The following is a 22,038-nucleotide window of genomic DNA, read 5'->3' on the forward strand; positions in this document are numbered from 1 at the left end:
TTATAGATAAACAGAAACATGGAGTTTATAACAAAAAGACGAGCTTTGCAAGATATACTAAAGGGAATGTTACAGCCTGAAAAGAAAAGACAGGAGAGAGAGGCCTGGAAGAGTCTAGAAATGACAACTTTATCAGTATCAGTGACTAAAAGCATCAAAAATAAAACGATAGACAAAATGCAAAGATCAAAATGGATGAAATAAGAACAGCCTTGACAGTATTAAGATTGAATTTTAATGGATTAAACTCCCCAATCAAAAGACATAGACTGGCAGCATGGATAAGAAAATATAAGCCATCTACATGTTGTCTGCAAGAGACCCACCTTAGACCCAAGGTTACCAATAAATTAGAAGTTAAAGGTTGGAGAAAGATATTCCATGCATGCAGTAACAAAAAAAAAAGCTCAGGTAATTATACTTATCTTGGATGATACAGACTTTAAACACAAAACTGTTACTAAAGACAAGGAAGGATATTACATATTAATTAAAGGGATGACTCATCAGGAAGAAATAACAGTCATAAATATATATGTACCTAACCAAAATGCCCCAAGATACATGAGGCAAACACTGGTAAAACTGAAGGGAGAAATAGAAATCTCTAGAATAATAGTTGGAGACTTCAATACACTACTCTCAGCATTGAATAGAACATCTGGGCAGGGGATCAATAAAGAAACAGCGCCTGAATAGTAAGATAAATGGACTAAACCTAATAGATATATACAGAACATTGCACCCCCAAACAGCAGGATATACATTCTTTTCAAGTACTCATGGATCTTTCTCCAGGATAGACCATATGTTGGGAAACAAAGTAGATCTCAATAAATTCAACGAAATTGAAATTATACAAAGCACTTTCTCTGATCATAATGGAGTAAAGCTGGAAATCAACAAGTGGCAAATAAAGGGAAAATCCACATATATATATGGTGATTAAACAACATACTCTTAAATAATCAGTGGGTCAAATAAATTTCAAGAGAAATCAATAAGTATCTCAAGACAAATGACAATGAGAATACAACATATCAGAACCTATGGTATGCTGCAAAGGCAGTGTTGAGAGGAAAATTTATAGCCCTCAATGCTTACATTAAAAAAGAAGAGCTAAAATCAATGACCTAACTACACAGCTGGAGGAACTAGAAAAAGAACAATAAGCTAATCCTAAAGCAAGCAGAAGGAATGAAATAACAAAGATAAGAGCAGAAATAAATGAAATTGAGAGCAAAAAAAGAGAGAAAATTAATAAAACCAAATGTTGGTTCTTTAAGAAGATTAACAAAATCAACAAACCCTTAGCTAGACTGACTAAGGAAAAAAGAGAGAAGGCACAAATAAATGAAATAAAAAATTAAAAGGGGAACCTTACTACTGACCCCACAGAAATAAGGGAGATCATTAAGAGGATACTATGAACACCTTTATGCCAAAAAAACTAGACAAGGTAGAAGACATGGAAAAATTCCTAGGAATGTACAAATCACCTACATTGACACTAGAAGAAATAGAAGACCTCAAAAAACCAATCATAAGAAAAGAGATTGAAACAGTCATCGAACAGCTCCCCAAAATGAAAGGCCCAGGACCAGATGGTTTCACAGGTAAGTTCTACCAAGATATTAAGAGAAGATTTAATACCAATCTTACTCAATCTCTTCCAAAAAATTCAACAAGAAGGAACACTACTAAACACATTCTATGAAGCCAATATCACCCTAATACCAAAGCCAGATAAAGATATTATGAAAAAAGAAAATGACAGACCCATTTCTCTGATGAATACAGATGCAAAAATCCTCATTAAAATACTTGCTAATTGAATCCAACAACACATTAAAAGAATTATCCATCATGATCAAGTGGGTTTTATACTGGGCATGCAAGGCTGGTTCAACACAAGAAAATCAATCAGCATAATACACCACATTAATAAATCAAAGAAGAAAAATCACATGATCTTATTGATTGACGCAAAAAAGGCATTTGACAAAAATACAGCATCCTTCCTTGATAAAAATACTACACAATATAGGAATTGAAGGAAACTTTCTTAACATGATAAAGGCCATAAATGAAAAACCCACAGCTAACATTGTACTCAATGATGAAAAACTAAAAGCTTTCCCGTTGAGATGAGGGAGAAGACAAGGATGCCCACTGTCACCACTGTTGTTCAATATAGTACTAGAGGTTCTAGCTAGAGCAATCAAGCAAGAAAAAGAAATAAAAGGCACCCAAATTGGAAAGGAAGAATTAAAACTTTCACTGTTTACAGATGATATGATTGTATATCTAGAAAATCCTGAAAAATCTACAACAAAGCTGCTAGATCTAATAAATGATTTCAGTAGAACATCAGGATACAAGATCAATACGCAAAAATGAGTGGTGTTTCTATACACTGATAATAAACAACAATCTGAGGAGGAATCAGGAAAAAAATTCCATTTACAAAAGCAATTAAAGAATTTTATATTTAGGAGTAGACTTAACGAAGAATGCAAAGCACCTGTATTCACAAAACTATAATGCATTGCTAAAAGAAACCAAAAAAGACCTAAATAATTGGAAGAACATTCCATGCTCATGGATTGGAAGACTAAATATCACTAAGATGTCAATTCTACCGAAATTGATATACATATTCAATGCTATCCCAATAAAAATTCCACCAGCATTTTGTAAACAAATGGAAAACACAATTATCAAATTTATCGGGAATTGTAAGGTAGAAACATCTTAAAAAGGAAAAGTGAAGTTGGACGACTCTCACTTCCAGACTTTAAATCATATTATCTAGCTCCAGTGGTAAAAACAGCTTGGTATGGCATAAAGATAGACACATAGACCAATGGAACTGAACTGATGGTTCAGAAACAGATCCTCACATTTACAGCCAAGTGATCTTTGACAAGCCTGTCAAACCCTCCCAGTCGGGGCAGAACAGTTTATTCAGCAAATGGTACTGGGAGAACTGGATATTCATAGCCAAAAGAAAGAAAGAAGACACCTACCCCACACTTTATACAAAAATTAACTCAAAATGGATCAAAGGCCTAAATATAAAAGGAAGTACAATAAAGTTCCTAGAAGAAAATGTAGGGAAACATCTTCAAGACCTGGTGGTAGGTGGTGGATTCTTAAACCTTATACCAAAAGCACGAGCAACAAAAGAAAACATGGATAAATAGGACCTCCTCACACTTAAACATTTCTGTGATTCAAAGGACTTCATCAAAGAAGGTAAAAAGGCAGCCCAGTTGATGGGAGAAAATATTAGGAAACCACTTATCCAATAAGGGTTTGATTTCCATTCTATATAAAGAGATCATACAGCTCAACAATAAAAGAGTAAGCAATCCAATTTAAAAATGGGCCAAAGATTTAAATAGACATTTCTCCAAAGAGGAAATACAAATGGCCAAAAAGCACATGAAAAATGTTTCATATCACTAGCTATTAGGGGAACGTAAATCAAGATATCATCTAACACCACATAGAATGGACATTATAAAAAAACAGACAACAGTAAGTGCTGGAGAGGAGGTGTAGAAAAAGGAACACTCCTTCACTACTGGTTGTGGGATTGTAAAATGGTGCAGCCTCTGTGGAAGACAGTTTGGCAGTTCCTCAGGAAGCTAAATATAGAACTGCCATACGATCCAGCAATTCCTCTACTAGGAATATATCCAGAAAAACTAAAAACTATGACATGAACAGACATCTGCACACCAATGTTCATAGCGGCGTTGTTCACAATTGCCAAAAGATGGAAATGCAACCCAAGTGTCCATCCACCAATGAAAAATAAACAAAATGTGGTATATACATACGATGGAATACTATGCTGCAATAAGAAGAAATGAAATTGGAACATATGTGATAACATGGATGAGTCTTGAAGACATTATACTAAGCATAGTAAGCCAGATACAAAAGGAGAAATATTGCATGGTCTCATTAATATGAACTAAATACAAATAATAAACACATGGAATTAAAACCTAGAGTATAGGCTATAAGGAGATAAGAGGAGGGTTGAGAAGAACTATGGATGCTTAATGTAAGTAGAAATTTCAATTAACTAGACTGTAAAAGTGTGGAGATGGATAGAGTTGATAGTAACACATTATAGTGAATAGTAACTGGTTTATAAATGGGATTGTGACTAAAAAAGGTAGTCTGGGAAAGTAAATGTCAATAGAGAGAAAGCTAAATAATAATCTAGGGACTGAATAACACAGTGAACCTAGAGGCGGTTGAGAATTGTGGTTAAGGGTACAAATGCAAGAGAGTCCTTCTGTGAGCTAGAGCAGATGTACCTCACTACTGCAGGGTGATGGGAATATGGAGAAACATGGGAAAACTACAATTGGTGTGATCTATAGACTGTGGTTAACAGCAATACTATAATATTCTTGCATCAATGCCAAGCTGTACTGTGTTGATAATGGAGGTGTATGGAAAAAGTGTGTCAAATGTATGCTATGGACCATGACTGGTGGTAATAGTCTGATGATATTATCTCATAATCTGTAACAAATGTTCCACCAGGGTGTGGAGTTGTATGGGAAATCTGCACATCTGTATGATTGTTTTGCAAGTTCACAACATCTGTAACAAAAGTATATTAAAAAAAAAACAGTATGGGTTTGGGGAAAAATACACCAAATGTAAGATAAGGAATATAGTTGGTAGTAATATTTTGACGATACTCTTGCATAGTTTGTAACAAATGTTTCACACCAATGCAATGAATTGGTGGAGGGCTGATGTATGAGACTCCTGTGTGTTGTTATGTTGTTTATTTTGTAAGTTTGCAATCTTTACTATATACTTATTGTTTATGTGTGTTCATGTATGTATGATACACTTTAATTTAAAAAAAAAAAAAAAAAAAAGGAACCCAACAGAAATACCTGAAGACAACAACAACTGAAATGAAAAATACCCTAGAGGCTTTCAACAGCAGATTTGAGCTGGCAGAAGACAGAATCAATGAACTTGAAGATAAGACAACTGAAATAATTCAGGCTAAGAAGCAGAAAAAAAGAAGAATGAAAGGAAGTTAATGGAGCTTAAGAGACCTGTGAGATAACCTTCAAGCATACCAATTGTATTAGTCAGCCAAAGGGGTACTGATGCAAAATACCAGAAATGTGTTGGTTTTTATAAAGGGTATTTATCTGGGGTAGGCGCTTACAGATAGGCCATAGGCCATAGGCCATAAAGCATGTTCCTTCCCTCACCAAAGTCTATTTTCACATATTGGACAAAGATGTCTGCCAATGTCTGCAAGGGTTCAGGCTTCCTGGGTTCCTCTGGGCTCAGCTCCTGTTTTGTCCACAAGGTCAGCTGTAGACTATCAGGTGAATGGCTCTGTCTCTTTCCCCAGGGCTCCAGCTTAAGACTTCAGCATCAAACTCCAACATCAAAATTCCAACATTAAGAACCCTCCAACTCTGTCCTTTGCCATGCCTTTTATCTGTGAGTCCCCACCCAAAAAGGGATGGGGACTCAATACCCTAAATACGTGGCCCAATCAAAGCCCTAATCATAACTCAGTCATGCCCAGGTACAGACCAGATTACAAACATAATCCATATCTATTTTTGGAGTTCATAACCATATCAAACTGCTACACCAATTTATAAATTATGGGAATTACAGAAGGAAAAGGAAAAGAGACAGGGCAGAAGGAATTTTCAAAGAAATAATTGCAAAAACTTCCCAAATTTAAAGAAAGACATGAATATACACATTCAAGAGACCCACTGATTCCCCAAACAGGATAAACCCAGAGAACAAAACCCAGACACTTAACAGTCAAACTGTCAAATGCCAAGGATAAGGAGAGAATTCTGAAAGTTGCAAGAGAAAACCACTGTGTTATGTACAAGAGAGTGCTGATAACATTAAGTTCCAATTTCTCACCAGAAATCATGGAAGCAAGAAGGCCATGGAACAACATATTTAAGGTGCTGTGAGAAAACAATTGCTAACCAAGACTTTTATACAGCAAGACCATCTTTTAAAAATAAGAGAGATTAAGACATTCCCAGATAAACAAAAGCTGAAGGAGTCTATCACCTCTAGAATTTATCTTACAAGCAGTGTTAAAGGGAATTCTTCAGACTGAAAGAAAAGGGCAGTAAATAGTGGATTAAAGCAGCATAAAGAAATAAAGACCTATGGTAAAGGTAACCATTTGGTTAACTATAAATGTTAGTACAACCATATTATAGTTTTTCATATGTAACTCCACTTTTATTTTGTACAGGTTCTAAAATGAAAATGCATAAAAAGTAACAGTAAACCTATGGTTTTGGATATACCATGTGTACAGATATAATTAGTAAAATGTTCAACAAAAAGGTGGGGGAAAGAAGGGTATAGAAACAGAGTTTGTATATGTTACTGAAATTAAATTGGTATCAGATGAAATGTAAGTGCTATAGTTTTAGGATGTTAAATTTAAGCCCTATGGTAACCACAAAGAAAATACTTGAAAAATATATACAGAAGACATGAGAAAGGATTCAAAATGGTACAACAGAAAAATCAAATATATGTAAAAGCAAGCATTAATGGAGGAATTTAGAGACCAAAAAAAGGTATGACTTAAAAAGACAAAATAACAAAACTGAAGAAAGGACTGCATTATCAGTAGTTCCTTTAAATGTAAATGGATTGAACTCTCCAGTCAAAAGGCAGAGACTGGCAGAATGGATAGGAAAGCATGATCCAACTACATGGTATTTACAAGTGACTCACCTTAAATTCAAGACACAAGCAGGCTGAAAGTAAAAGAATAGAAAAAAAAACATACCATGGAAATAGTAACCAAGAAGAACTGGGGTAGCTAAACTAATATTAGATAAAAACAGACTTTAAGTGAAAAAATGTTATGAGGATAAAGAAAGTCACAATATACTGATAAGGGGGTCAATTCAAGAAGAAGAATAAAGTTATATTTATCTATGCACCTAACTGCATAGCTCCAAAATATGTGAAGCAAATATTGATAGATATGAAGGCAGAAATAGGTGGTAGAGAGAAATATATGGTTTTACAAAGATACTTCAATATACTACGCCACCATTTTCAATAATGAATAGAATGTCTAGAAAGATGATCCATAAGAAAACAGAAGATATGAATGATACTATAAACCAACTAGACCTAATATATACAGAACACCTCACCCAACAGCAGCAGAATCCAGGAAAGCACTGAATCTAGGAAAAGGCTACTAAAATTAGTAGGATCTCTTGGTGTCCTGGCTGACTCCTCCTTCACCTCTCACTGGTTCAGCACAGAACTGGCCTGTACTTCCAGTGCAGATCCTGGTGTCAGGTTCAGAAGGAGAAGTGCAGCCTTTGCGTACATACTAGGTGTATGTATACCTGGCCCAATCTGTCTGGTGGTAGTCTGAGGGACTTGCCATACCAGAACTCGCCTTATGTTAGAAGGCAGCTCAGAGAGAAATTCTACAAAATACGGTGGAAAAGCATTCAAGTTATGCTTCCTAGGGTAAGGGATTACTGGCTGTAGGAGACACAATACAGTGCCCAGGATCCTTGAGGAAACTGTTTCCTAGTGGAGAGGGGACATTTGTGAACAGGGGAATTCCTAGGCCACATGTGTGTTCCCAGACAAGATGCATGTGCAGCAAGGATCAGGGAGCCCCCTACACTTTGGCCTGGAACTATTCTATAAACTCACTACATGGATAAATCCTACAGGAGAGCCTCCTAATTGAGGTGGGACACACCTTAACTCAAATAACCACATCAAAATGTTCTTAAAAATGGGTGCACACCCACGGGAATGGATTAAATTTAAAATGACGTTTTTCTTGGGGGCACACAGCTTTAAATCACCACAGACATCATAAAACATATCAATATACACATTACGAAGAAAAGAGGAGAGAGAATGAGAAGAGAGAGTGGCAGAGAGAATATTCAAGGAAATAATGGCTGAAACCTTAACAAATTTAACGAAAGCTATGAATATACACATCCAAGCTGCTTAATAAACTTACAGCAGGGTAAACCCAAATAGATCCATGCTGTAGCATATTATAATTAGACTATCAAATGCCAAAAAAAGGAGAGAATTTTGAAAGCCACAAGACAGAGACAAAGTGTCATGTACAAAGGGAGCCTCAATAAGATTAACTGCTGACTTTGCACTAGAAACCATAGAAGCAAGAAGGCAGGGGGATGACATATTTTAAGTGCTAAAAGCAACAAGTTGCCACCCAAGAGTTCTATATCCAGCAGAAGTGTCTTTCAAAAATGAGGGAGAGATTAAGACATCCCAGATTTTTAAAAGCTGAAGGAGGTTTGTTACCACTACAGCAACTATAAAAGAGATGATAGCATCCTACAAGTTAAAAGGAAATGATAACAGACAACAGATCAAAGCCACATGAAGAAATAAAGATCTCTAATGATGCTAATGACATGGGTAAATATAAATGCCAATAATATTGCATTTTTGGTTTGTAACTCTACTTTTTACTCTATGCTATCAAAAAGGTAAATGCTTAAAATGAAATCAGGCAGGGTCTGCCGGGACATGGCTCTGCATGGCTCTACCCTTACTCCAACGATGTGCCCGTGCTCGTGAGTTCAGGCACGGCTGTGTCAGCTTCAAAGCCCCACCAATGTACACGCTGCTGTCAGGCCTGTACAAGTACATTTTAGAAGGACAAGTACTGCATCCTCATCCTGGGCCTGGACAATGCTAGGAAGACGGCCTTCCTGGAGGAGTCAAGAATGTGATTTCACAAGAACTATAAAGGATGAGTTTATCCAAGATCACGACCACTGTGCGCCTAAATATTGGCACTATGGACAAAGCGGGGAGAGCCTTCCTCATGTTGTGGAACCTAGGGGCACAGGATAAGCTGCAGTCTCTGTGGAACAAGTACTATGCTGAGTGCTGTGGCATCATCTATGTCATGGGCTCCAATGACGAGGAAAGGCTGGCTGAGTCCAATGGAGCGTTTAAGAAGATGGTCACCAATGAGGCACAGGAGGGTGTCCCTACCCTGATGCTGGCCAAGAAACAGGACATTGAGACTTGCCTCTCCAGCCCCAAGATCAAGACTGCCTTTAGTGACCATGCCTCCAAGATCCAGAAGCAGGACTGCCTGACCCAGGCCTGATCCCCCTCACCAGGCAAGGAGTGAAGGAGGGCATCGAGCAGATGGTGCAGTGCACTGTGCATCACATCGATGCAGCATGGCCCTGGTGTCAACAGCTTGCCTAGAAGGCTGGAACTCTTCCTGCCAGCTCCTAGGCTACCATTCCTTGGGGCTAGGGTCTGCTCTGTTTCCTCCCTTTCGGTGCTTTGTTATTTCTCTAAGACAAACTTCTCTCTCTGTCCAGAAAAGCATACTTATCTGCAGGCTTCTGCCTACGGCAGATGGGGAAGCAGGACCAGAGCTGGATTCTGCTCCGAGGATCTTGGCTAGGGCCTGCAGTGTGTGGGACATGGATGGGGCTGCAGGTCCCCCGAGGGCATGCTGCAGTGTGGGGAGGCGAGCTAGCTCAGGGAGGCAGGCTAGCTCTGGAGTGGCTACACCCTGCCCAGGACCACCTGCCTGGTGCCTGGGTGGGCTCTGAGGGGGGTACGAGTCAGGCCTTCTGGCCATAAGGTGTGTCTAGGCACATGGCTGGGAAAGGGGATTTCTGGGGATTTCCAGAGCTTCCGAGTGAGTAGTCAGTGCAGCACTGCCATGCTCTTATGACCACAGCAGGCTGTAGCTTTGGGGCCATCAGGCACTCCTGAGTACCCATTCTCCCACCAGGGAAGCCAGTAGCCCCTTTTCCCCTCTGATCACTGGCTGGGGTCCTCAGTTCCCACATGACCCCAGGGCAGGGGAGGAGGGCACACCTGCCTGGGAAGCTACAGTCCTTAGTGGCCTGGTGTCACTCAACGTTCATCCCCAGCGGGATGAGCTCACTGACTGGCAAACTGGGAATTTGTGCTGGGATGGAGGGGGTGTCCTTGTGGCACCCCCCTGGCAGGTGGAATAGTGCCCTCCCCCAGTTGAGGAAAGTGGGGTGCTATCTGTGGGCCCCAGGCTGGCCTCTGAGAGCACAGGTTCCCAGGTGGGCAGGTTGTTCCCAGAGGTGCCCCCTGAGCCCCTCTGCCTGGCAGGGTCATGCCCCAACCCACCTCATGTCTGTGCAGACTAGTCATCTATGAATCCCCGTTCCAGGTCCATCCCCCGCTGGGGACATTCCCCACCTGCCCATGATGTTGGTCTTCAACTGGCCCCACGTGTGCCCTACAGGTGCCAGCAGGGCTTGTGGGTCTCCTTGTGGCCAAGGGCTTTGCCCTGCAGGGTTGTCTGTGGTCAGAGGGCCATGTGTGTTCGTGCTGGCTGAGTCAGGTGTATACACAATAAAAACAGGTCTCAGTGGGAAAAAAATGTAATGATAAATCAGTGATTTGAGACTTAGAGTGAATAACTATGTAATCTGTGATAAGAACTACATAAAGATGTAGGGATGTGGGGGTAGAGGAACATAGATTGTGTATACTACTGAAACTAAGTTGGTTTCAAAACAAACAAGATTGTTATAGATTTAGGTTGTTAATTTAAGTCATATGGTAACTACAAAGAAAACATCAGAGAATATGCAAACTCACAGAAACAGAAATTAGAGTACAGCTTACCAGAGGTATGTGTGTGTCAGGGCGGGGAGTTAATGCATAATGGGTTTAGGGTTTCTGTTTGGGGAAATGGGAAAGTTTTAGTAATGGAAGGTGGTGAAGGTACTGCAATACTACGAATGTGATTAACCCTATGGAATGTTATGTCTGCGAGTGGGTGAGATGGGAAAGTTTATTTGTATATATGCTCCTACAATTAAAAAAAAAGAGCAACTAAAGCAGAAGTTCTTAACCAGGGGTCCATGGATAGGGGGTCTGTGAGCCTGAATTGAAAAAAATCAACTTATTATGTTTATTTTCTCTGACCTCTAACTGAAATATAGCATTTCCTTCACTTACGAATGTATGCAATAAATAATTTACAGTAGTATTCATTTCACCTGAGTGGCAAAGGGGTCCATGGAACAAAAAAAGGTTAAGAACCCCTGAACTAAAGAGACTGACAATTAAATGCAACACGTGATCCTGGATAGGATTCAGTAAGGAAGAAGAAAAGGCTCAAAGGGACATTATTGGGACATAAGAAAAAACTGAAATATAGACTATAAGCTTTCTATCAGTGCTAAATTACTTAAACTTCATCCTTGCATTTAAGGTGGTTACAAAAGTTGAGAAGTTTGATATTATTTATAAATTCCAAAAATAGATATTGGATTATATTTGTAAACTGGTCTATTCCTCTGGGCATAATAGATTGTGTTAGATTCAGAGGTTTCACTTTCGAATGACTAAATTAAGCCTGGGGCTTTGATTCAGACAAGTCAGTAGGAAGTTGAGTCCCCGCTCCCTTGGTGGGCAGACACTCTCACAGACATAAACACACATAGAAGACCAACACAGAGAAAGAGAGACAGTTCATTAGACACAGCAGTGGCCCCAGGAAGAGAGATGAGACTGTGTCTACAGCTGACCTAGTGGAGAGACCACTAGGTCTCCTAGTGGAGAGACCAGAGCAGCTGAGCCTGGAAAGAAACAAGACCTGGGGAGAGTGACAAGCCTTAAGCCAGCCTACAGCTGAGATGGGAAGAATGTAGGACCTCGGAACCCTCACAGACATCACCCGCCTTCTTGTGTCAAAAAGCAGCAGCAGACTTTGGGTGAGAAAGTGCCTCTTTTGGTACCCTGAGTTGGACTCTTTAGGGCTTGGTAACTGTAATCTTCTACCCCAAATAAATACCCCTTATAAAAGCCAACAGAGCTTTGGTACTTTTACATCAGCACCCCTTTGAATGACTAATACATAAGTGAGCGCCACTGTTCTTAGTAAATATTTATGGCAGTAATGAGTGCTCAAGGAGCACATAATGTATATGCCCTACACTCAAGTGTTCAGAAAATGGACTGAGAGACAGATGGACAGATGGATTAACAAAAAAATACAACAAACATGGCAAAAAATAAATTGGTGGATCTGGGAATCTGGGGGAATGAGTGTATGATGAAATTCTCTCTTCGGGGTTTGTATTATTTTTATAATTATCCTTTTTTAAGTTTGACCATATTTCTAAATAAAAAGTCTATTAACACAAAGAAACAAGGAGAGAATCAACAAAACAAAAAGTTGGTTCTCCGAAAAGAGCAATAAGATCAACCAACCTATAGCTAGAATGACAAAGAGAAAAAAAAGATGCAAAAACTACAATCAGAAATGAAAAGGGGACATTTCTTCTGATCTCACAGAAATATAAAAGGATCATAAGAGAATACTATGAACAACTATACACAACAAATTAGATAAACTAGATGAAATGGACAAATTCCTAGAAATACACAAAGTACCTATAGTGACTCAAGAAGAAACAGAAGGTTTCAAAAACCTCCCAAGAAAGAGAAGTCCAGGACCAGACGGTCTCATTGGTGAATCTTACCAAACATTCCAAGAAGAATTAACACCAATCCTGCTAAAATAAAACGCTTTCAAAAATTTGAGGAGGGAACACTTCCTAACTTATTCCATGATACCAAAATCATTCACATAGCAAAGTCAGATTAAGATACCACAAGAAGGGCGGCGCACTTGGCCCAGTGGTTAGGGCGTCCGTCTACCACATGGAAGGTCCGTGGTTCAAACCCCGGGCCTACTTGACTCGTGTGGAGCTGGCCCATGCACAGTGCTGATGCGCGCAAGGAGTGCCTGCCACGCAGGGGTGTCCCCCGCATAGGGGAGCCCCATATGCAAGGAGTGCGCCCCGTAAGGAGAGCTGCCCAGCGCGAAAGAAAGTTCAGCCTGCCCAGGAATGGCGCTGCATACATGGAGAGCTGACACAACAAGATGATGCAACAAAAAGAAACACAGATTCCCGTACCGCTGACAATAGAAGCAGACAAAGAAGACGCAGCAAATTGACACGAGAACAGACAACCGGGGTGGGGGGAGAAGGGGAGAGAAATAAATAAATAAATAAATCTTTAAATTAAAAAAAAAGATACCACAAGAAAACTACAAGACCAAAATTTTTTATGAATATGGATGCGAAATTTCTCAAAAAAAAAATGAGCAAACCAAATTAACAGAATATTAAAATAATTATACACCATGATCAAGTGGAATTTATTCTAGGTGTACAAGGGTGGTTCAACATAAGAATATCAATTAATGTCATATGCCACATTAATAGTACAAAGCAAAAAGCACATGATCATCTCAATTGACACAGAAAAGGCATTTTACAAATTTTAGCATCCTTTCTTGATAAAAACACTAAAAAAACTAGGAATACAAGGAAACATCTTAACATAATAAAAGGCATATATAAAAAAATACACAGCTAATATCCTACTCAGTGGTGAAACAATGAAAGCTTTTCCTCTAATATCAGGGACAAGACTAGGATGCTTACCATTACTATTCAACATTGTATTATACTAGAAGTTCTAGCTGGAGAAATTAGGAAACAAAAAGAATAAGTCATCTAAATTAGTAAGAAAGAAGTAAAATTCCCTATTTGCAGATGACATCATCCTATAGATAGAAAATTCTGAAAAATTCACAAAAAAGTTATAAGAGTAATAAAAAAGTTAAACAATGTGGCATGATACAAGCTAATCTTGTTTCAGGCAAGACCTAAAAATAGAATCTCCTTGTTAAAATAAATTTAATATTAGATTCTAGACTCTGCATTTCTTTATCTCCCATCTTCTACCATCGTCAAAGAGATGCTACTAAGATAATATGTATTTCTACTTCTGCTGTTACTACTGTTACTACCACTAAAAAAAATAATAAATACCCTAAAATATATAGTAGGGATTACAGGTTAGGGACTACTTTAAGAACTTTATATATATCAGATGCATTTAGTCTTACAACCCTATAAGGTAGATACTATTATTGTTATTGCTTAAAGTGTTTACACAAGGTCATATTGCTAGTAAGGAACAGTGCCAGGATTAAAACCTGGCAATGTGGCTCCAGAGTTCATGCTCATATCTAGCATACTCCATTTGTTTGCATAATGCAAAGAATATTCCACCCAGACCACCGACCAGACCAGTGACAGCAGCAGTTCCGTCCCTGTCACTAATCAACTGATGACCTAGGGGGAGTCTTTGACTCAACCTCCACTATATAATGATCCAGGCTCAGGGATCTGCTTCTTGTTATATAGTGCTGTGAGGATAAATAGGTATTTTTTATTAACACATTTGACTTTGTTAGATGAGCCAGGGAGGTTGAAACTTGAAAATGAAATATATCTAAAGGAAGGAAAGAAGGCAACTAATAATAACCAAGTCACTCTTCTCAGCATTTTCACTTATATTCTCATATTATTTTCTATGATACAGCTATCATGATCCTTATTTTACAAAGGAAATCAATGAGAATCAGAGATTAGGTAATTTATCCAAAATCATAAAGATGATTGAGGATCGATGCAGCTATAGCCCAAGTACTTTCTTCTGTACCACAATGCTTCCCTTGGGTTGCCTTTTTCTCCTCTCAGCAACAGTAAGCAACGATTTACAAAATATGTAGAGTACCTAGAGCAGAGTCTTGCAAATAACAGATATGCAATAAATTGATTTGGGGGTGGGGATGGAAATGAATATCAATTTAAGTGCTACTGGATTGTTATTTAAAACAATACAAAGTGGGTACATTTCAGGGCAACTTCTACAAGGTAGGCTGATACCATAACAAAACAAGTGAATTTCTGGAGGGAAAGTTTCTATGACAGGATTTCATGCCTAAATACACACAAAGAAATACCAAAAATATGCCAATATATGTGGTGTTTCCAGACCACATGTATGAGTTTTGTGGTATTTTGCTGTATGAAACAACTTAACAATGACTCAGAATCATTTTTGTTAAAAGTAATCTCCCCTTTTACCTAGTCAGAATTTCACAGATATTACCAATGAAAGTTTCTTATGTATTAGCTATTTAAAGAAGGGCAGGAAAGTCAGAAATTGTTACACTAATTTATTAACTTCTTTTTTTTTTTAAAGATTTATTTATTTATTTATCTCCCCTTCGCCCCCTCCCCACCTCAGTTGCTTGTTCTCTGTGTCTATTTGCTGCGTCTTCTTTGTCCGCTTCTGTTGTCAGTGGCACGGGAATCTGTGTTTCTTTTTGTTGCGTCATCTTGCTGCGTCAGCTCTCCGTGTGTGTGGCACCATCCTTGGGCAGGCTGCACTTTGTTTCGCATTGGGTGGCTCTCCTTACGGGGCGCACTCCTTGCACGTGGGGCTCCCCTATGCGGGGGACACCCCTGCGTGGCAGGGCACTCCTTGCATGCATCAGCACTGCGCATGGGCCAGCTCCACACGGGTCAAGGAGGCCCGGGGTTTGAACCACGGACCTCCCATGTAGTAGACAGACGCCCTAACCATTGGGCCAAGTCCGCTACCCTTAACTTCTTAATTGGCTTGGAAACTGTCACTTTTTCATTCACTAATTCATCACCAAATGATAATAGGTCACCAAACATGTACAAGCCATTACTTTGTTAATAAATGCCAGTGACACTAAAGGACACATGACTTATAAGAGGATTCTAATATAGTATAATGAGTGCTATCATTACAAGATACACAGGGTGATAAAGGAGCATGAATGTTGTTTATGAAGGGGTTTGAGGAGTTCCTGAAGAAGTGACATTTCAGCCAAGGCTAGAGAGTATGGGGTGCTTAGGAAACTGTGAGTAATTAAGAATGATTAAAATTCAGTGTAAATGTAAGAAGTCTTGATTTGTTGAATTTCAACAAATTGTAATTACATAACAAGAGGATTAGAAGGGTTTTAACAGATAACACAGTCCAAAACTCTCATTTTAGTTTTAAGCAAACTAAAGCCCTCTTATATAAGTGCCCAGAGTTTTACAATGAGTATGACTAGTACACTGGTGACTATGTCCTTAAACTGAGAACTGAGTAAAAACCTGAGCGCAGTCACCTTAGAAAACCTCTACCCTTAGTGTGAAAGATTTCTATCATCTGCTCTGCCACAAAATATAATAATTGCTAAGAGAAAAGCACCACTAGCTGATCTGAATGATGTCCACATACAAATGACAAAATTTATAAACTGCCTCCTATTAGGTAATGTATGGGTTGATCAAAGGACACTGGAGATAAAACTGTGTGTAACACATAAATACCATTAACTCACCAGTCAATTTAAGTCTTTCCTCCTCTTTAACCTAGCTCTTGTTCATTAAACTCAATAAAAAATTGAGATGCAGCAGCTCTTAACTGAAAGGATCTACATCCCTGAAGAGTTTATTAAACACTGGATAAAATCTTTATCATCTATAAGGCACTAATTACTAAGAAACAAGTTAACCAGGTGAAACCAGTAAAAATATTAATGTTCTACCACAAAGCCAAAATGAAATATTAGTAAATAAATACTATTTTGCTTCTGCCCCCATGTTGCATACAAATCATTTATAGGTTAAGTTTCCTTGATATTACATGTCAACAGATAGTAATGATCCTTGCCAAGTACTAGAATTTTGTTGTATAAAATTTTACTTGGCATAGCTGTGCTGTAAGCTTGGACTTTAGAAAATTTTGTTTCCTGGGTACACGTGACAGAAAAGCAAAATTCCCATTATGAAAATCTGAGTTATTTTTAACAGCTTTGGAAAAAATTAGAAACGATTCACTTTATAAAACAATTTACTGTAGGATTCCTCTAAAATAGCAAGTTCATTAAAAATTCATGAAACTCTTACTTACATAACTTTAAGAGCATCAATTAGAAAAAGGTAAACAAAATTCAAAGACATACTTGCTAGGATTCTATCTCTTATTTTAAAAAAACTGTAAGAGACTTGAAAATGAAAAGAACTAAAATCTCTATGTTGAAGTATAGAACTCTGAGTTAGAAAGGTTGGGGAACCATCAAACTAGATGACCTTTAGGGTTGTTTCAAACCTTGAGATCATATTACTTACAAATATTTTGTACCCATTCAGGGTCTACCCACCCAAGACCTTCATAGACTAAAAGCATTATTTTTATAAGATAAGTGAAGGTCCTTTTCTCCTATGCATTCATATTGCTGACTTACAGAAACTCAGAGGGAATAAATTGAACATTAAACATACATAATTCAAATTTAAATATTTTCCTGTGGTTATTTTGATTCAAAACCCAACAATTTTTTGCTTCCACTGAAGTGGAAGGCAGGTGTGAGAAGGGGAATGGCTGTATATTCTTATTTTAGTTCTCTTACCCAAAATCATCATAAATGGCATTTTCCAGTAAGTGAGGTAATTGTTAACATTTTTCCTACCTTGGCACTTCATCTACATCAAAGTTTCTCAACTCTATTAGACCCAATGCCCCTTTTGTTATACAAAAATTTATACATATGCATTTGTTTTAATCTCTTTTCTATCTTGAAATGAAATTCACAGATATTTAACTTACAGACAGAATTTCAAAAATATCAATGAACTACCCTAACAGTAATATAATGGGAAAAAAAAGAAAATAATTAATAATAAAATATATTATTTTATTGAAATATTATTTCCATAGGTATATGCTCAAGAATGATTATACAATGAAGTAGTCAGAAGCTTACACCTACTTACAATGATTGTATTTACATTTAAGAGAAGTAAGAAACAATTCTATACAACAAATGCAGGAAAGTAGTACAGCAAAAGTGATTTTTGGAAATGGTTCTCAACAATACAAAATACAATTATCTCTTTTTTACAAGATGGCTACATTTCTGGAAATTTCAGTGTTTATTATAACTGTATAAGAATATTTCAATTTATATATAAAAACTGAGCTAGTTACTAGGCACCAATAATTATACAATTTTATTTCCCACTTTCACAAGGATGTCATGTGCATGAAAGGATATCTAGGCATCTCTGGCTGCTGCACACTAGATCACTAAGACAGACTAAAATGCTCCACAAAAACCCAAAATGTGTCTTAGGGATTAGTACCACCCATCGAAAACCACTAGTCTATATGAACTTTTGGTACCTACATGCGTACTGAGTTAACAGATTTTTGCCCTAGGTTTAGGGGTAGCTGGGCCACTGCTGACCCTTGATCTCAATCAGGTTAACACCTCTTTGATATGAAGAGTACTCTTAAATGAAAAGCTTAGCACACTTCTATCCCAGAAACTTCCTATAAGAAATTTTACCTAAAATTGTTCATTAAACAAAGAGAGGACAATAAAGCTCATTTTACATGTATAGTAGAGAATTAAAGATAGCTAAACTGATAATCACAGGTATAAGTATACCTTCACTTTAAGTAAAGGCCATAAGTAAAACTAGGTATTTACATCATACGTTAGGTAGGTAGTCACTATGAAAAGATTTTCAGAACAGAGGAAATCATCACAGGATTCCTTTGAATTCCTTTGAGTTAAAATGCCATTTAAAAATGAATGACTAAATTAACACATGAATAGTTATTCAATTTCTACCTTCACATATTAATTTAACCAACAATGCCTATAAGAAATCAATATTCCAGTTTTTAAAATCTTAGTATGTTTAACTTCCTTTATATCTAAAATGGGCAAAAATTTTCCCTTATCCATGAACCAGCATCACCTCATGAATAAAAAACAAAATAAGCAAACGTTTGTGCTTAACTAAACATTTATGGTTGCTAAAATAATTCATTTTTCAGTATTCTGATTTACAACTGTTCTTACAAATAAATTTTGGCAAAATGTGGAATCTACATGTTTGTGATGTGATGTGATGTGAGATGCACTTCGTAATCAGTTTTAAAGCAACATATCAGCTCTAAAAGGCTTTATGATTCACATGAAGTATAAGCTTTATTAAGTAACCTCAGAACAGAAGTACTACTATTTTCCATTATCAAACAGAAAATTCTGGTGCTGATAAAAACCCAACAATTGGCACACATGCAAAAAAATAATAATAATGTGACCTGAAAAACATATCTAATACAAAGTTCTAAGCACATGCCAAATATGTAATTCAAAACTTTTCACTTACTTGGTACTAGGCAGTTTTTGAAGGGCTTTGTCCAGGATGAGAGATGGAGCACTCTTCCTCCTTTCTGCTAGTGTTTTCATTTTCTGTCGGGGGGGAAAAAAATTCAAAGTGAAGACCACATGGCTTGTAAAGCAAGTAAAGCCCATTTTCATTCCAAGTCAACACATTTTGTATTGCCTTTCCTTGCCTATCAAAGAGTTTATTATTTCATTAGGGAGACAACATTACTATGTCTAAAATAAGATAGTGTCAAAAAGTGGTATGGACAGTAAGTAATTTTATGGCCAGAGAATAAGGAGTATAATGTTGACCAGAGTGTTTAGAAAAGCATCATGTAACCATTATCATCAATTGTAGTTAAGAGATACATTGCTGCTATGTGTCAGGTCCCAGTCTAAAGGGATGGCATGGATTATCTCATTTCTACTGCCAAATGTCATTCAGGTAGATACTACTATCCCTATTTCATAGGAAGGATAGGTCCCAAGCTGAGCTTGAAGAAAAGATAGGATTTGGAGAGGTCAAGTAAAGGAAAGAAAACAACAGTTAAAGCAAAGGCATAGAGACCAATGATCCTTATAAATCATTTACTCAGCCTTTAAATTTTGTCTTAAATTAAAAACATACATTTGGAAATCCCTTCTTCAAAAGAGATTTTTGCTGTAACAATCAGGTGGTACATAAATTACAGGATAACTGGGATAATTCAGGTATTGTTACCACTGACCTAAAATTTGTGCTAAATCTTTCAACTTGAATTATCCAGCTACTCTCTAAAATCAATCTTATATATTTAGCACCTCTAGATATACACAGAAGGCCTACCACTGGAGATGGATAAGTAAACTTAATTCACAAACAGCTATGAATGGAAGTTCAGGCTTGTTACTTATTACCAATGCCATTCTTTTTTTCTTTTTTTAAAGATTTATTTTTTATTTCTTTCCCCTTCCCCCTTCTCCCCCCACCCTGTTGTCTGCTCTCTGTGTCCATTAGCTGTGTGTGTTTCTTCTATGTCCTCTTGGATTCTTGTCAGTGGCACCAGGAATCTGTCTCTCTTTTTGTTGCATCATCTTGCTGTGTCAGATCTCCACGTGTGTGGCGCCACTCCTGGGCAGGCTGTGCTTTCTTCGTGTAGGGTGGCTCTCCTTGAGGGGTGCACTCCTTGCATGGCACGGCACTCCTTGTAGGCATCAGCACTATGCGTGGGCCAGCTCACCATATGGGTCAGGAGGCCCTGGTTTGAACCCTGGACCTCCCATATAGTAGGCATATGCTCTATCAATTGAGCCAAATTCGCTTTCCCCAATGCCATTTTTATGATATACCCTCTTACTCTCTTCTGGCCAGAGGTTTTACCACTGCCTGAGGGCTTAGACCAGCCAAGTATGGGAAATGAATGCTGTCCTAAAAGGAACCATATAGCACTAATGAGCTGGATCAGTATCAGTATCCCATTACATGATTCATCAAGAAGTTGCTTCTTAGCTAGTAAAATATAACCTATATTCTAACATAGGAAAAGAGGAATAATCACCCAGTTAGAAGGAAATGAATACTGGACTTCTTTCCCCTAAAATTCACCATCCCCTCAGAGATTTCTCTCAAATTTTTGTTCTCATTAATGCCTTGGTCTCAGAATACCTTACATCTCAATCAGGAGTTATTAACCATGAGGCAGCTTCAAAGCAGTTAAATTACATAAAAAATTTCTGCATGATGTATATTTGATGCCTTCCTTCTTGTGAGAGAACCCACAGCTTTCGTCAGATTCTCAAGAAGAATGTGTAATCCTTACCAATCCCAGTGACTTCAATAACCTAGTTTATATAATACACTGTAGCTTGCAAACCTCATCCCACTGTTTCCATTAGTTGACACCTCTTAAGAGCCTAACCCCTAGGGACCTAACATCCTGAGGCTAGTGTGACTAAAGGTGTTACAGGAGAAGGTGAATCTGGAAGTCAAGTATTTGTATCTCAAGTTCCAACTGCCCTCCCCAATTTGAAGAGCTTACATAGCTTTTTTTTTTTTTAGATTATTTATTTATTTCTCCCCCCTCCCTCCATTGTCTGCTCTCTGTGTCCATTTGTTGTGCCTGCTTGTATTCTCATTAGGTGGCTCTGAGAACCAATCCTGGGACCTTCCAGAGTGGGAGAGAGGCGATCATTCTCTTGCGCCACCTCAGCTCCCTTCAACTCGAAGAGTTTAATGCTGAAAGACTGGATTGATTTTACTAAGAAAGGCAGTAGGCTTTTTTTGTTGTTGTTTTCATATGCATCAAGCTATATTCCAGATTTTTTGCAGGATTCAGTTTCAGTTTCAGGGATGTACTTGATTCCTACTCCCTGTCCTGCTTCCTTTAGTCAACCTATTTATTACTTTGAAATCTTCCTAATCCTTTCAGCTTTACCTGGCACCATTCCTCTCTGCCTGCTTTGACCTTTAGGGTATGCCTAACCTGCCCAGTTGGGGCCACAATCTTAAGACCTCTCTCAGCCATCTTACTTCCACTACCTTTAGCCCCATGACACCACTGTCAGCAAGCTCCAAGCCCCCAAACTAGATCTTCATTAGTACATGATTTCTAATCCTGAGCTCCTTGGCTTTCAGGTTTTCAAAGAATTTAGAAAGGTTTCAAAAGACAGCCACAAAAATGATTTCAAATGTTAAGAAAAGAAAGAGCCTATGAGAAAAGTTAAATAAATGATTTTAAGTTCTTCATTTGGAAATAGTAATAATCTCCAAATTTATGCAAAGTTATGCAAACTACAGAGGATAGTAAATATCTTCAAGGAAGATAAGGCAAACAGAAATGCGTTAAACTGCAGAATGAGAATCCAGGTTGATCTTGGGTGTGGATTTTGAG

At 38.0% G+C, this 22,038-nt stretch overlaps 1 protein-coding gene and 1 pseudogene across 3 annotated transcripts in view; one reads left to right on the top strand and one right to left on the bottom strand.

Annotated features, from left to right (window-relative positions):
- Window positions 1–22,038, bottom strand: part of ARHGAP20 (Rho GTPase activating protein 20) — a 150,687-nt gene that overhangs the window by 110,238 nt on the left and 18,411 nt on the right. For all 3 annotated transcript variants that reach the window (XM_071212324.1, XM_071212323.1, XM_058289364.1), the window contains exon 2: window positions 19,170–19,252. In XM_071212324.1, the coding sequence (XP_071068425.1) occupies window positions 19,170–19,249 (80 nt within the window). In that variant the 5' untranslated portion in view covers window positions 19,250–19,252. The remainder of the gene's footprint in view (window positions 1–19,169; window positions 19,253–22,038) is intronic.
- On the top strand, window positions 8,690–9,193 carry LOC105744952 (ADP-ribosylation factor-related protein 1 pseudogene; annotated as a pseudogene).

Source organism: Dasypus novemcinctus, chromosome 27 (genome assembly GCF_030445035.2).
Source record: "Dasypus novemcinctus isolate mDasNov1 chromosome 27, mDasNov1.1.hap2, whole genome shotgun sequence".
Taxonomy (NCBI): Eukaryota; Metazoa; Chordata; class Mammalia; order Cingulata; family Dasypodidae; genus Dasypus; species Dasypus novemcinctus.